The sequence below is a fragment of the Equus asinus genome, chromosome 24 (genome assembly GCF_041296235.1).
Source record: "Equus asinus isolate D_3611 breed Donkey chromosome 24, EquAss-T2T_v2, whole genome shotgun sequence".
Taxonomy (NCBI): Eukaryota; Metazoa; Chordata; class Mammalia; order Perissodactyla; family Equidae; genus Equus; species Equus asinus.
In genome coordinates this window covers 67369429-67386516 of record NC_091813.1, presented here as the reverse complement: position 1 = coordinate 67386516, position 17088 = coordinate 67369429, and the positions used below count along the sequence as shown (strand labels likewise).

At 36.7% G+C, this 17088-nt stretch overlaps 1 protein-coding gene across 1 annotated transcript in view; it reads right to left on the bottom strand.

Annotated features, from left to right (window-relative positions):
• PDE7B (phosphodiesterase 7B) overlaps positions 1-16087 on the bottom strand; it is a 293064-nt gene extending 276977 nt beyond the window's left edge. The window contains exon 1 of the mRNA XM_014850588.3: positions 15660-16087. Within this exon, the coding sequence (XP_014706074.1) occupies positions 15660-15680 (21 nt within the window). The 5' untranslated portion in view covers positions 15681-16087. The remainder of the gene's footprint in view (positions 1-15659) is intronic.
• Between the last annotated feature and the right edge of the window lie 1001 nt (positions 16088-17088).

The following is a 17088-nucleotide window of genomic DNA, read 5'->3' as shown; positions in this document are numbered from 1 at the left end:
GGCAAGGATGAGGACTCAGAGGACCCTCCCTTGTGTGGAACTTGATACTCATCTTGGCCACACGGAAAAACTTCTCCTAGCCTGAAACCCTAATTCAGGCTATGATGTCACACCTCTTTTGAGAGAGATGACATCATTTTAAGCCCATTGCACAGTTAGCAAATAATTGAAGATATCTTGCTTACTCAAGATTGCATGAATAACCTAAAGGCAAGTCAAAATTACCAGGTTTGTAAAGTTTTTTAAAATTTAAATTTGACACATTAAATTAGCTTAAAAATTCATTTATGGATTCCTTTTTGCATTCCTTTAAGGAAGAAACATTAAATATTTGTTCTGTTAAAAGTAAAATAAACACGTAACTTTTTGCAAGAATTTGAGGAAGCGGCTATTAAAAAATGTACATAACTCCTATTTAGTTACTCAATAGTTTGTAATAACTCTGTTATTAGTCTATAATAACAATTAGCTAAAAATGTTAAAGTCTAAAGCTAAAATGTCTTTTCACTGTAAAAATTCATGAAGTAACACATAAAATTTAGTCCTTTGCCTTAAATGTTGTCAATTTTCCCTATAAAGTATGATTTCAGTTGAAAATAGTAATATTTCATAAAACTTACCACTTATGACTGTGTTTTAGTTTAAGATGTTTTAGTATACATATAGTAATTTATTTGAAAATTATTGAACACTGATTCTTTTTAAATTCCAATTTTCTCGTTTCTATTTTGAAAAGGAAAAAAAGATCACATAATGTATGCAAACTAGAAATATATATCTTTTTAAAAAGAAAGTCAATAGAGCAGTATATAGCAAGCACATTTTTCTCAACTGTTTAATATTTCTTCTCTACCAAATATTTTTTCAAGCTATTTGTAAACTGCTAGTAAATAATTAGTGAGGGCGCTTTAGCTAAAGGACTCAGTGTACAGATTTCGCGTTTATTAGCTGTAACTTCAAGATCGCCTGTGCTCCAAAGATACCCCAGCACTGGAAAAACTTGCACAAAGTATTAGGAAAACACAAACACCCGAGAAAAGCCGAGAAACAGCCGTAGGTGATAGATAAACGCAGAGCTCCAAAGACCTGGTTTACACCGCTACACCGGAGTCAGACTGTAGGGGAGCTAAGCTTACTCCTGGGGATATTTTGCTTGCAACTATTTGATTAATTAATTTGCTAATTCCACAGGACATAACTAGTGTAGTAAAAATAAAGTTTTTTGAGTGTTTACAACACATATGGGCTATCATTTTCATTCAGAGACATTAGATTTGCTTGTATGGAACTATAAACTGTGAAACAGTTTGGATAACGGAGAAAGTTGCTAATAGCTCATTGTAGCTAATCTCTATCAGCTACTAGATGAAGCAACATCAGCTTCCATGCACAAAAGCCATCAAGCAAGAATTAAATGATGCAGATTGGTAGACATCCTTGATCGGAAATGTGAGGCGCAGATGAGAAATAGTCTATTACAAATGATTCTTTTACCTAAGATCTCTGTAGGATAGTAGCAATCTTCAAAATGATAATGTTTGTCAAAGTACTACTGGCAAATAATAATTATAAAATGCAGTTACTACCCAGACGAGGTTGTAGTCATTGTTGTTGTTTTCTTTTCATTTTACATGATGGTTATAAAGGCTAGCGTGAAATATGGAAGTGGACACATACTTACTTTTATCTACTTTTATCTACTTAGTTGATGATTTTGATCTCCCCATTTTAGAGTTTATTTTGCATACAAGAGAAAAGACAATAAAATGAAAAAAATGAGGATTTATTTCTGGTATATATGGAGTCTTTTAGACCATATATGCTCTCCTTAATGCTTTCTTCCCTTTCTCTCTTTTCACATCTTTAAAGAAAACAATGAAAAGGAAGAAAGAGATAGCTGATTAGTACTTACTATGTGCCTGCCACTGTTTTAAGCAGGTCATGTATATTCATTTAACACAAAATCAGATTCAGACAAATCAGGATTATTAGTGCCACTCGTAACTCAGCAGACGCAAATGTAAATCTTATCCAGAGAAAGAGAATATTGCAATAGGCCTCAAGTTATCTCCATATTTTTTATATACAATGTCCAGTGCTCCATCAAAAATAGCCAGGCATTTGGATCCTGGGCACGGATCTAGCACTGCTCATTAGGCCGTGCTGAGGCGGCATCCCACATAGCAGAGCTAGAGGGACTGACAACCAGAACATACAACTATGTACCGGGGAGCCTTGGGAAGAAGATGAAGCAAAAAAAGATTGGCAACAGATGTTAGCTCAGTTGCCAATCTTTGACAACAACAACAAAAAAAATAGTGAGGCATATGACAGACAAGACAATTTGACCAAATCAGGAGCACTAGCAGGCAATAGATACAGACACTCAAAAGATGTAAATAAAACAGTTAGTTAAATAATATATATAATATATTCAAGAATACTATACAAGGTTGAGAATTTTGAAAGAGATCTACAAACTAGAAAAAGAAAAAAACCCTAAAAATTCTAGAACTGAAAAATATCATAACTGAAGTTAAGAACTTGCTTAATGGGTTAAGTGACAGAATAAACATAGCTGAAGAAATAAGTAGAAAAATAAAATATTAGAAAATATTGGTCAAAAGAAAATGTCCAAGATGGAGAAAGAGGGACCAAAGGTAAAGAATGAGGGTAGAAATATTCACAGCCTAAGTATACGTGTAATTGAAGTCCCATTAAGAATGGTGAAAGAGAGTGGGACAGAAGCAATATTAAAAGACACTATTAATGGTAATTTTCCAAAATTGTTGAAAGATATCAAGACATACATTTAAAAAACATACAAACTCTCATTGGGATAAACGCAAAGAAAACCACACCTAAGCAATCATGGCATAACTACTGGAAATCAAAGATATAAAGAAAGAATTACAAATAGTGAAAAAAGGAGAACAGATTACTTTTAAAAGAATGATTTCTGACATCAACAGAAATAGTGAAAGTTATAAGACAATGTAATAATGTCTTAAAGTGGAGAAAGAAAATTAACAATCTAGAATTTGGTCCCCAGGAAAAGTGCCCATAAGAAAAGAAGGTAAAAATCAATCTATTTCAGACCAAAAAAAAACCCCCAACCAAATTATCAGTATACTAAAGGAAATCCTATATGCAATCTCAGAGATGCAGGAAGGAATGAAGAGTATATATGACTATATAAACTCATAATAACAATAATTATTGTGGGACTTAAATTATATCAAATTAAATACCTAAAAATAGCATACAATTCAGGAGAGGTACAAAAGTAGGTAAGGCATTCATTCTAAGGTTCTCAGGCTTCCCTCAAAGCGATGAAACTATTAATTTGCATTATACTTTGATTACTTCAGAAATGTATCTGTAACCTCAATAATAACCAGTAAAACAATATAAAAGAATGTAAAAATAATAAGCTAGTGGGAAAGGGGCAATGAGGTAACAAATGTACTCAATCCAAAAGATGGCAAGCAAAGAGATACAAAGAAATATAGAACAGGAAGGACAAATATAATGTGCATAGTAAGTCAGCATATTTAAACTCAAATATGTCACTATTACATTAAATATAAAAGGACTAAGTACTCCACTGAAAAGACAAATATAATCAGATTGAATGATAAAACAACATTTACTTATTTGCTACTTGTAAAGAGACACATCTAAAACATAAACATGTAGAAAATTGAAAAAACTAAAAGAATGGAAAATGATAAGCCACACAAACACTAACTAGTGGAAAGCCAGTTGTTCAGATTTTAGTATCAAAGTAGAATTGAAGGCAAAAGCGTTAATAGAGAGAGAAAAAACATATATATTTTATTATGACAAAAGTTTCAATGCACCAGGGGTATCTGACTGTTCTAAATTTGTATCTAAATTAAGCATTTCTCAACCTTTTTTCCATTATCATCCTATCCCCTTAGGGAACCTTTTCAGATTTTTTTTAGCTAATCACCTCCCCCCAAGAAATTTTAATACCATATATACTATATATCAGCTTACATACTGAGTCTCTTGGGAGGGCCATAGATAATCATGATATGTAAGGATTTTTTTGAACCAATTATCACCCTCACTGTGAAGGTTTGATCTAGTAAAGCATTAAAATATTAGTTTATTAGTTTAAATTATATAAAAATGCTGATATTTAACCACTTGATTTATAAAAATGACAATTTCATATTGTTAACACAATATATAAAGTAAAGATGCGAGAACTAAAAGGAAAAATAGGCAAGTCCACAATTATGTGTGAGTTGTTAACATATCTCTTTTAGTAACTGATAGAAGCAGAAAAAAGTCAGTAAAGGTATAGAAGATTTGAATAAGACAATTAACAAATTTTCTAATTGACACAGAGAGAGCAATATGTCTCTATTGCAAACAACCACAGAAAACACGTTCATCTCAAGTGCTTGTGAAACATTTACAGAAGTCGACTGTATTGGTAACACATACAAGCTGCAAGAAATTTCAAAGACCTAAATCACATGCAGTACTTTCTATAACAAAGTACAATTATGCTAGGAAACAATGACAGAAAGATAACTAAAAAATCTCAATATGTTTGAAAATTAATAATTGACTTCAAAATAATCTATGGACCAAAAAGAAATAACAATTGAAATGATTTTGAGCTGATAATGGAAACAATAAATTTGGGGATGCAGCTCAAACTGTTAGAGGGAAATTTATTGCTTTAAATATATATATTCAAAGAGAAGAAAGACTGAAAAAGAATGAGCCAAAAAAAAACCCCAAAACAAGAAAATAGAAAAAAACCTCAGCAAATAAACCTAAAGAAAGGAGAAAGAAGGAAATGATAAAGGACTGAAATTAATAAAAATAGACAAAAAATGCACATAAATAAAGAGGATTTAAAAAGCCGAAAGTTATTTTTTTGAAATATCTAATAAAATTGATAACCCTCCTGGCAAAACTGTTGGAAGAAAAAGAAATGGCACAATAAACTAATAGCAAGAATAAAAAGCGAGACTAATATTAAAACAGGGTATTATGAACAACTTCATGCTAATAAGTTCCAAATTTAGATAAAATAGATAAGACCCAGAAATATACAACTTATCAAAAGTGAAAATAAAAGTAGGAAATCTGAATAGCCCATAAAAATTAGTAGAATTAAAACTATAACTAAAAACTTGCCCACAAAATATTCCAGGGCAGATGGATTTACTTACAATTTCTAACAAATATTTAAAGAAGAAATAACATGAATTTATGTGAATTTCATCAAAGTGGAACCTTGATAAGGCCGTTACCAGAAAGGATAAATTTAGGCTAATCTTTTCATCAACATACTTTCAAAATCCTAAAAATTATTAGCAATCCAGCAACAAAGTAATAAGGGATTTTAAAAAAAGAGCATAACATATTATGATCAAATTGGGATTATTTCAACACTTCAAGTTTTATTTGACATGATAAAATCAATCAGCATCACAATAGAATAATAGAGAAAAATCATATAATAGATATCAGAAAGAATATTTCATAAATCAAACTTTTATTCATGATAATAATTCTTAGCAAACTAGGAATAGAAGGGAATTCCAAATATTGTAGAGAATATCATACTGAATGATAGAATGTTAAATGCTTTCCTTCTGAGACTGGAAACAATACATTTACCCACTGTTACCTCTTGAAAATCCTAGCTAGTACAATAAGACGGAGTTATCAATATTGAAAAAGAAGATATATAATTGCCAATACTCTTGGATAGCATGATTGCCTACATAGAAAAATCGAAAGACTCTATAGATAAATTATTAGAATTCATAAGTGAGTTTAGCAAGCTTGCTGATAACAAATCGATGTACAATTAATTGCTTTTCTATGTATTAGTAACAAAAAGTTAAAATTGAAATAGAAGAGATAGCATTTAGAACAGCATCAAAATATTAAGTGCTTAGTGACATACCCAGCAAAGAATGTGTAAAATGACCACCAAGCAAGGTAGAAGATATTATTGAGAGAAATTAATAAAGACCTAAATAAGTGGAGACATCTACTATGTTCATGAGCAAGAAGACTCAGGAAAGATGTCAATCTTCTGAAATCCATCAATATCTCAACAACGTTTTATTTTTTAGAGAGGAATCTTAAGTTAATTCTAAAATTTACATGAAAACGTAGAGAATCAAGAATGATCACAATAATCTTGAAGAAGAAGAAACCAGGAGATTTTACCAATGGGTGAAAATATTTGTAACATATATAACAATCAGAGGTATCAAAATATATAAAGAATTCATATAAATGATTTGATTAGACATTTGACAAAGAAGATATTTACGTAGCCAATATACATATGAAAAAGGGCTCAAATGCATTAATAATCAGGAAAATGCAAAGTAAAACAAAGCTAAGCTATCACTACGCACGCACTAAATGCCAGCGCATAAGGTCAGTAAGGAAGTGAGCTGCCATGCATTGTTGGTGCTAGCATAAACTACTGGAACCACTTTGAGCAATTTTTGATTTTCTACTGAAGTTGAAAATAAATATCCTCTGTGGCCCAGGAACTTATTCCTAGGTATACGCTCAACAGAAATACACGGACGTGTGCATCAAAGGCTGGGGAAGAATAGTCAGGCCAGCATGACTCATAATAATAAAAACTAGACTCAACACAAATGTGAATAAATTGTTGCATATTCAGATAATTAAATATTATACAATAATGAAAATAGAATACTGCTAGACGCAACACCCTAGTGACTCTGAAGATACAATGGTGAATGAAAGAATGGAGGAGGCGTGACGGGACTTTAGAGGTCCCAATAATGTAATCACATTCTGTTTCTTGGCTTGGGTAATGGTTACACAGAGGTTTACTTATAACAAGTGAACCACTCTGTACATTTATATGTTGGGTATTTTTCTGTACATGGGCTCTAGTTTAGCAGAGAAAGTTAAAAATAACTTTAAAATCTGTGTTGTTCTTAAATGTTCAAAACACCCAACAGCGCTGTATGCAAAAACAGTTATAACTCCAGGAAATAATTTTTATAATTTGTAAGCAAATAGTACCAGTTGATACACACGTTTACCATCTTTCATACACTGTTCTAAGCACTTTACAAATACAACTCATTCAATCTTCTCAACAATCTTATGAGGCAGATACTATGAACACCTTCCCCTTATGAATAAGTAGGGTGAAGCCCAGAGAGATTACATAACCTGCTCAGGGTCATAGAACTCATAAGTGAACCACAAGGACTGGTGCCACATTCTGCACTGTTCAACATTTGCTATACTGCCTCTCAGGGCAAAACTTCTAAAGTTTAAAGTGTCAGATTCATCCATTGTGATTGTATTTAAAATGATACTTTGTTGTTCCTCTATGTATCAGAACCTCTTGTGTATATACATATTGAGTAGATTGCTTTAACATTTTGAAATAGATATTTTGCTTTGCATAAATATTTAAAAAATTCTAACATGCTTAGAATAATTGAAGATGAATTTTAAGCAAAATGCATTTTAAACACATAAGAACAATTAAAAATCATCATAAAAAGCTGGAGTTGAATCCAACTCTGTTAGCTGTATCTTCTCTGGATCTCAATTTTGGTGCCTTGTTTTGGGTTTTCTTTTCTGAATTTTTTTTGCTGAGGAAGATTTGCCCTGAGCTAACATCTGTGCCAGTCTTCCTGTATGTTTTAGTATGTGGGCCTCCAGCACAGCATGGCTGCCAACAGAGTGGTGTAGGTCCACACCCAGGAACTAGGCTCAGGCTGCCAAAACAGAGAGTGTTGAACTTAACCACTAGGCCACCCGGCCTGGCCGAATTTCCGTGCCTTTAAAAGGGGCATAAAAACCCTTCTCCAACAAAGATGTTCTGAAACGAAGGGACTTAACATTTGTGTTACGAGCTAAGTGACTAATCAATTATGAAAACAGATCCATCTGCACAGTAAGTCAATCTTAGAAATTTTCGAACCTAAAGGTACCTCACTTTAAAATTCCATTTTACCGACCTGAAAGTCAAAAGTGCTAAATAACCAGCCAAAACAACTCCTCTTAGTAAGATTGGCATCTGGAAGTTGAATGCAGGGCTTTCGGTTACAAGTTCAGCGCTCCTTGAAAAAAGTTTGATCCTTATTTTTTTTCTTCCTGTTTTCCCTTTTCTCTCTGCACATAAAATACACAAACTGAATTTTTAAAAATTGTATATTATTGTCATTTATTCAGTAAATGCATTTGATTTATTTCTTTTCTAAGGATTTGCATTAAAGGAGACATATTTTGATTAGGCTGTGTTCTCCAGCTCGCTGCTTTTTTGTCAGGAATAGAATGTAAAAAGCTTTCACACACATTTGTCTTCAAGTTTGGGAAGCTCTCTGCCCTCCATCCCTCTCTCATGCGGCCACACACAGGCACTTGGGGGCAAGATACTAATGAAAAAGAAAACAATATTTCTCAATTATTTTATTTATAAGCCATTAAATTATTTTTTAATGATTAATGATTTTTTTCATAATTAAAAGAGATTTATGGAGAAGCGTTAGAATGTTGGTTCTGGTCCTTCAAAACTGCTATCACACTCATTTCCACCTGATTTATATTTACCTCTTTTGTTTTATTTTAACTTAAAGACTATTCTTTACTCCAAACACAATAATAAAGGTCTAGAAAAATAGAAAATAAAAAGTACTAAGTAATTAAAATGACTAATACTTACATTTTCCAAATCAAACTAAAAACCAAGTTGAAATTGTTTTCATTTAATTGAAAAAGTAAGAACACTAGTCTTACAGAGATGGAAATATTTCTGTCACAAGGAAAACAACTTTTTTCTTAAATTTAATGAAGTTTTCTAAGTCAAGGCATTCTTTAGACCTCTGTCTTCATGGAGCATCTCCTCTTATGAGAATATGCTAGACTTGTGTGAATGACTGAGTTCTTTCATCTGACTAGACACAGCTGGCAAGTGGCATAAAGAGAAAGGAAAATGAAAGTCTTTTCTTTTCTCCTGAAAAACCAAGAAATGATAGATCACATGCAGACTGAAGCATTAGTTGAACTACATATCTTAGTACAAATAGTGCTTTCTACTGTTTTGTGAATAAATGATATTGTAGTATATTTTAATTTTAAAAGTCTATCTGTGATGTGTGCTTTCCCTACACACTGTTTGGATAAATATAAATGCATATTTAATTAATTTTAAAAATTAAACCAAACTGACCAATGTTAAAACAGAAAACTTAGTTAAAATGTTCTAACCAATAAAATACGTATAGCAAAACATGTATATCCCACCTACGGTGAAAGATCTCAAATAGCTGGGCATGCAACAGGCCAAAAAGTTTTCTCAGACACGTGTAAAGTGGGAGGAACTCCGGGCTTGATCAAGCCCTTTGTTCTGAACATGAGGAACCTGAGCCCAGAGCAACGATGGACCACCATCCATCCCCTCACTCACAGGACTCTGACTCCCAGGCCCGCTGTGCTCCCGGCTGTGTGAGAGGCACATGGGAGCAGCTCAGGGGGACTGAAGGAAGAAGCTAGTGAAGCAATTTAAAGACAAAATAGAACTCTTCTTTTACTTTCTAATTTTCCTCTCAACTTTAAATGTCACACAATAATAGACATTTGTAATTTTTTTCCATGGTATATATAATAATTTTCTGGGAGGAAAGTTGAACAATTATAAAGTGTGTATATATACACAAAAAGTAAGTTTTATTCCCATCCCACTCTCAAAGTTCTCCCAGAGGTATCCATTATTAAATTTTTCATTCGAATTTCCAGAAATTTTCTATCAGTGTATGTGAATGTATATACGTAGTTATACAAATGTTAATGTAGCTTTTTTTTTTCACTTCATATATCTTGAAAATCATTCCAGATTTGTGCGTGGAGATCTCGTTCATTCCTTTAAAGAACTATGTGATAGTCTATCATATGGATTTAAAGTAACGTATTCAACAACTCACCTATTATTGCGTTCAGGTAGTTTCTGATTTTTTGAATATCACAAATAATGCAAAAAAACCATAATTTGATATGTTCTTAGACTAAGATTTAGTAGGGTCAAAGAATATGTAAAACATTGACCCTTTGGTATCTTTAGATGTCAAATTTTGACCAATTCTGGCATATGTTAGCCTCCTTACATCTACACCTGGACGCAAGGAAACACCCGTCACACCAGACTAGCTCTGGACGCCCCCATCCCAGGCAGACAGAGGAATACTCTTAGAACACAGAGGCTTAAATATCCTTCAGTACTTCTGAGTCATGTACAAACTCCTTTTTTTGTGTGTCTGAAACAGTGGACAGGTAATGATGATTTTCATCACGTAGTAAGGATATTCTCTGTATTTCTTATTTATACGTTAGTTAAGACAATGTAAAGCAAAAAAGGTACTAATAAGAAAACAACCTGAATAGGAATTTTAATGAAAAACTTTATGGAAACTCACCAACCACTAGAAAGGAAAATCTAAAACAAACATTACTCCAAATTTTACGAAAGGAAACTCCATCAAAATCTCATTACCAATCAATTTTTTCCATCATCTCTTTACAAATGCAAGAAAGGGAGGACAGGGAAAAAAAGGGAAAAAGGGAGGGAGAAAGGGAGGGAGGAAATGAGGAAGGAAGGAGGGGAGCAAGTTGAAATGTACAACATAAACTTTCTTTACTGGTATATTGGCTAAGGCTATTATTTTCATACTTCTATACTGTATGCAAATAAATGTATAAAACTTTCGTGAAAGGGTTTAGATTTTCAAAGTATTGGGGTATTTATACACTAGTATATTAAGAATTATATATTGCTCAGTAGATTTCTGTGTGTTTTGTGTCATGTTATTTTTAGGTTTATCGGAAACTACAAACCCTGCTCCCTGTTCTCTGTGAGTGAGCTATTAACTGTAAGCCCTCTCCCAGAGGAGATGCCAGCAGGAGTGCTCTGACCCAAGTAGGACCCACCAGTATCTGGATTGGGGGTAACTGAATTGCATCAAATCCCACCCCTAGCATGAGGCAGTCACCCTGTACCAGTGGGGCAAGGTCTCAGAGCAGACACTCAATGGACAACCAATTCGCTAAAAAAGGTTTCTTCTAAGGACACCTCCAACTTAGTTATCAGCATGATTTCAGTTATTCTCTAAAGAAACCAGAACTGGAATTAAAGAAATTTCAAGTGAAAGAATACAGAAAATCTAGGACAGCGATTGGCACTTAGGAGAAAGACACTTGTCGTGTAACACTGAAGTCCCCAGCTGCAATGAACAAAGAGCACGCTCCTTCCTGTCTGAAGGAGGGCTCCAGCCATTGAGTCGCACATCAGCCTCCTACCAGAGAAATGGGGCAAGGATAGGCGACCTTCCCTGGGGAGCAGTGGTCTCCTGGGGAGAAACTCTCCCAAACACAAGGCCTTGTTTTCTTTTTGTTTTCCTTTGGCAGTGAGAATATTTTGGAGGTGAAATCATGTAAACCTGGATAAGAGTAAGCGTAAACTATACAGGGAAATGGTAGAAATAAAGGATGGGAGAGGAGGAAATAGAAAACTAATGGTAATGAGTCAAGAGTAATCTTGTCAGGGTGAAGCACAGAATTTGGAAAGGGAAAAGGCGTCCTAGAAGTATTCCCACAGCCTCATTTTAAAGATGAGGGAACTGAGGCCTCCAAAGTTTAAGAGATTTGCCTCAGCTCACACAGGCCATCTCTGGAAGTTCTGAGCCACTGGGTCAGGTTTCCTGACTCCGAGGGGCGTTTCCCATGACCCCACATTGCATCAATGCCCGTCACAGCTGCGAGCCTTCCTTGCTTGGACCAATGGCTGCTGGCATCTGGGCCTGCTGTCCCCAGATCTCCAAGGACTCCTGCTCTCTCTAACTCCTAGGGGTTCCGAGTTCAATGATGATGGAGCAGACGCCAATGCATTGATTTAATTTACCATCTCAGGCCTGTACAGTAGCTTAATCAACTGATGGAAAAACTTTGGCTTTCTTTAACGTTATATTCTTTAAGAACACTATTCCAAATATATTATTTCAGAAGAATGACAATGCCTTCAACTGATCATATTAAAGATCACAATAATAGAAATAAATATGTATATAGACAGAAAATTCAGTTTTTTTCTTGAATTCCAATTTGCATAAAGTCACCTCTTCTATTTCATTTTTCTTCCCATCACCACCTCCCTCCCCAACTCTCCTTTAGTCCTCCATTTCTCTGCACAGACTCCAGTATTTGTTTCTATGTTCCACCAGATTATAAGTTTCCTGAAGTTGGGAATCATCACTTATCTATCTTTTTATTCACTTCACCTCAACAGGCATAGCCCTTGACACATTGAAAGCACATGGTAATGTTTTCTGAATAAAGGTTTGACACTTTCACATGTATATACAAATGCAATTTTTTAAAAACTCCAATTTGAGAATAAGAATGACTATAAATAGCTTCATCTAAAAAGGATTGTTAGAAATAACCCAATACAACCAGTTTCTTTTACGGATGATGGAACTGAGGTCAAGAGTAAGCAGGTGGCTCAGAGCCACCCCACTGGTTAGAGCGTGGGTGAGGGTGCCCACCCTGTCCCCTGTGTCTGTCTGCTACTCTGGGCAGTGCATTCCATGCAGTCACTTTCCACGTATGGATTAAATCACTCAGATACTGAAATGACGAGAAAGGATCAATGCCTTGATTATGCACTAGAACCTTGACACATTGCGCTCTCTGTATTCAAATCTCCAACAATGCCTGGTACGTAGTAGACATTCAATCAGTTTGGGATTCTACATCACTTTTTCCCTTCTCTCCTCCAAATTTCCAGATCAATCACTTTGAAGTTGCTAATATACCAAGTGTGCATCAGCTCACGAATCAAAGTTAGCATGTTGACAATGCCACCTAGCATGCTTGTAGAAGCCAATGGTAGGACCCCAAGGCTGCTCCCATGTGAATGATGGAAGTGCTCCCCAAGGCGCATTCTTGGGAGAAATGGGGATGCCCATGGGGATGCTCTGAGAAGAAATGGGGATGCTCAGGGGAATGCTCTGAGAAGAAATAGGGATGCCATCATGGGGAGGTGCTGATAGAGAGGGTCTCATTGCATTTCCAAATGCCAAATTCCTTCTTCCTCAGGCAGGTATGTCTCCTAGCAGAGAGATTCCTACTTGTCTGTAGATTTCTTTGGGATACATGAGTTGAATTCATAGGATGGTGAATTCTTTGGACAAGAATTTCTGTATATCAAGGGCCTCCCAATAAGTTATCTACTTGCCCCAAGTTACCCCCCAAAAGTCACTGTGAGTTGAACCACTTAGAATACCTGTTAGCTTTTACATTAAGACGTCCTGAAGTCTATCCTGATTCTTAATTTTGATGGCTCTCTTTAATATAATGAAGCCTTTTAGTCTTGCTTGGGATTAGTTTACCGCTTAATAAATTCCTTCCAACACTGTTCTGTGAGTAAACAAGCAGCCTCCCCTGTGATTTGAGCCTGGCTAACAACAAATAGAGTTTGGAAGATGGATTGCCAGGCAGAGGCATTTTCCAGGTGGTACATGCCCACTTTGAGGAAGCTTGATCGTTTTATTTTTGCGTCTATTTGAGTAAGACGTCCCTTGGCTGAAAATAACACGTCAACTTTTGGAACGTCCTCATCTGTACCACTGATGTGTTGATTTCTAGGTTATATTTTAGGCTGGACTAACACCAAAAACATGTTTCAAAGACAGATGAAAATGCCAAATTTGAAAATCATTTAAATAATTTACAATATATAAAGTGTAGAGAATTCTCAGCAAACATTTTAACTAGGTATTTATTGAGAACCAACAATGGGTAGCTTTATGTACTGGCACAATTATTTTCCCTACACTGATGTCTGTTCCTGACACATCTTGAATTTTTCTACCCTTCCTCTAAGTAACTTGACTCAAAAAAAGAGTTTCTCCCAGCTAGGTTGCTGACATATAGTCACCACTGATTTTGTCTCATGTTGTCCAGCTGAGTCGGTGCACTCTGAAATCTACAGCTTACACTGTCAGGTAAAAAGCTGTATGAAGAGGATACAGGCTTTGGAGTTGCAACTAGTTAACTTTGGGCTTCTACTTGAGACAAAAAGCGACTTCATTTTAATAGAGAAAATGTCAATCAAGACGTAACTACTGACACCCGTCTTTGTTTTGCCAGCTAGTAATAAAAGATAAAGCAGAGGAAATGGAGGAGCTGCAGCCAGGCTTTTCAACACACAAAGTCCTTGTTTTCCCACTAGGCGCTGCGGAAAAGCATGCCCATTCACTGCACATCCTCTGCATTTCGGAGCTAATATTTTTGCAGTTCTTAACTTGGTACATTACAGTCTCACGCAGTTAATTTTGTTAACCCTTTGAAACGCACTGTTTGACGTCTCGCTTAACACTACTGCTAACAGGACCCAGTTTTTAATGTTTCTATTTCTCAATGTTGAGCATAGAAACCTTTAAAAGAAAATCGAGTAAGAAATTTTAGAAACAAAGTAATGGCTTCAAGTAATCCTGTCTAACTTGCTATTGCATAACTTTAAGAAGGGCAATAAGGAAACGCATGTTAACCATACATTACTGAAACTGCTTCTACAAAATTGATTTTGGATTGGACTGATTTTTAGCAGGGGTCCCCCTCCACACACAATCACAGAGTGCTACCGAAAACAAGAGCAGCCCGGCACGATCTGCCTTCTTCCTGAGGCGTTTAGCGGGTGCGCTGTACGTGAATGCATACGCCTGCCCCCAGGGAAGAGCTTCCTCCAACATTTTCATAGTCGCTCTAGCTAAAGCGCAGAAAGAACAGAATCTACAGATGATTAATTCGTCCCCAGGCTCAATCACTTAAGTCCCTAATTAAATATCTCACTTCGCTTTCAACTATTGTAGGAAAAGATAATCAGCAAATTTGCAGCGCTAATAAAGAAGTTTTTATTTTCCTTTATAAATAATAAGATCTAAACCATTGGTCATCTCACTCAGTGCCTGCATCTCCCCTGTTGACTTCTAAATCCAGAACATTTTTTAAAAATGCAACAAGGTGGTAAAGTGCATTTTCCTCGAGAAGACACTTTTCTCACACACATTCTACAGGTTTTTCTACCTTCAATCTCAGTACCAGCTTCTTCCTCTCTCCCTGCTATTTCTTCCTCTTGAAGTCTGCTATCAACCGACACAACAAACTCAAGGAAAAAACCAACCTCCTTTTTCCCTGCTCCGCAAACCTCACCAATCTCTTTGCCAACATTTTCCCATCCTGCCCCACCAGAAAGAAAAATGACCCAACTCTAAGGTTTACATCGGAGAAGAAATAATGCATTCATTAAAAAAAGAAAGAAAAAAAAGCAGCCCTTCTCAGCGGGGGCTCAAAGGGCAGTGAGAATGCCTGAGTCTCTCCTCAGGCTGGTTGGAAGGAAACGGTTAATTCAGGGTAAGTGATAATGTGTAGTCAGTTCGCCTAGAAAAAGGAAGGAAATTCAAAAGCTGGTTGCTGTAGTAACCATCACAGACCAAAAAATATATATGTCCAGGTTCATTTTAAATAGAACTCCTGCCATCTCTCTGGGATTCTGTTCTCTCAAGAAAAATGAGCTTGCCGCTTAAATTTGTTGTACGTACCTCAACCATTAAACAAGACATTTAACCATAGTGGCAGTTCTGTGACCTTTGAATGCCGTGTAATCTCTGAGAGGTGCTGCTTGCTCATGAAGACTCGTGCTGCGGAATCCAGCAACTTCATCCAGGATTAGGAATATAATTGAAGGAAAAAAAAAAAGGAAAAAAAACGAAGGAAACACAAAAGCACGCAGAGCGATCGAGAAAGAAGGAAGGTGGAAAGAGAGAGTCTCTCTGGGCGAGTCCACCACTTTTCTCCCAGACAAGCGCTGGGACAGAGCCGAGCTGCTGCAGTGCCCAGACCCACCGACTGGCTGGGGGAGCGGGCGGCCGGCCTGCGCGGCTGGGAGGTGCTGTCAGTTGCCACAGGCAAGGAAAGGCAGAGACCAATCGGCTTCCACTCTGGCAGCTCGCTGGAGTGGAGCCTTTTCTGTTTGTTTCCTCATTTCAAGAGTGACGTCAAAGGGTTTAGTTTTTCCTCTGCATGTGCTATTAATTTTAAAGTGCTGTACTATGGGAAGAATGTGTGTGTGCCTGTGGTTTGCCTGGGCACCCCACTCTCAGGAGAACCCAAGAAACATTTCCTATGTTCAGGAATAAATTTTTAAAATTTAAAAAACCTTGCAGATAGGTGCATGAAAAAACCCCCCCAAAAACAGGCAAAAAACTCTGAGCTAAATAATAGCAGCAAGATTTATATTTTTTCCAAATATGAGTGTATGCCCACTTCACAGCTGTTGCTTATTTTTGAACTAATTCATTTCTACCCTTACCTAGAGATGAGTCGTGAATTAATCTTTACAGCCGTGGGTGCAGGATTGCACACATGAGCTGGCGAGCAGTATTATGTGCAGTGAGAAACAGAGAGCACATTTAAGCCACTGGCCCCTGCTTTTCCACCTCTCCTCCAGCTTCTGTGGGGAGCTGTCAGGGTCATTCACGTTGGGGAGGTCCCTCCTGCCCCCACACCGGGTGTGAGAAGCGGGCTTGGGGATGCCGTGCAGGCAGCCTGGGGCTCAGCACGTCCTCTCCCCAAATGTGTGAAGGTGCAGTTGTCTAGGGACACTTCCTCTCCCCGGGCCCAGCTTACCCCTCAATCTCTCCTCCTGCCCTGGAAGTGTCAGTGGTGCCCATCTGTTGTTTCTGCCTCCCTGCACCCTCCCCCTTCTCCCCCTACCCTCCCCCTTCTCCCCCTGTCCCATTCTGCTAACAACTTCTTTTTCTTCTTTGGAAACTTTCCCTCCTCTGTCTATGGAGGCATAGCCTTCCCCACCAACTCCCACTCCCACAACAGAACTAGAGGGGACACATGACCCAGACTGGCCAATCCGATTTACCCATCGCTCTAGACAGAGGACGTTTCAGGGGAGGCACACACTCAGAAAGGCCAGGGTCCTCCTTCAAATCTTCATAGGGATTCTTTCACAAGGAA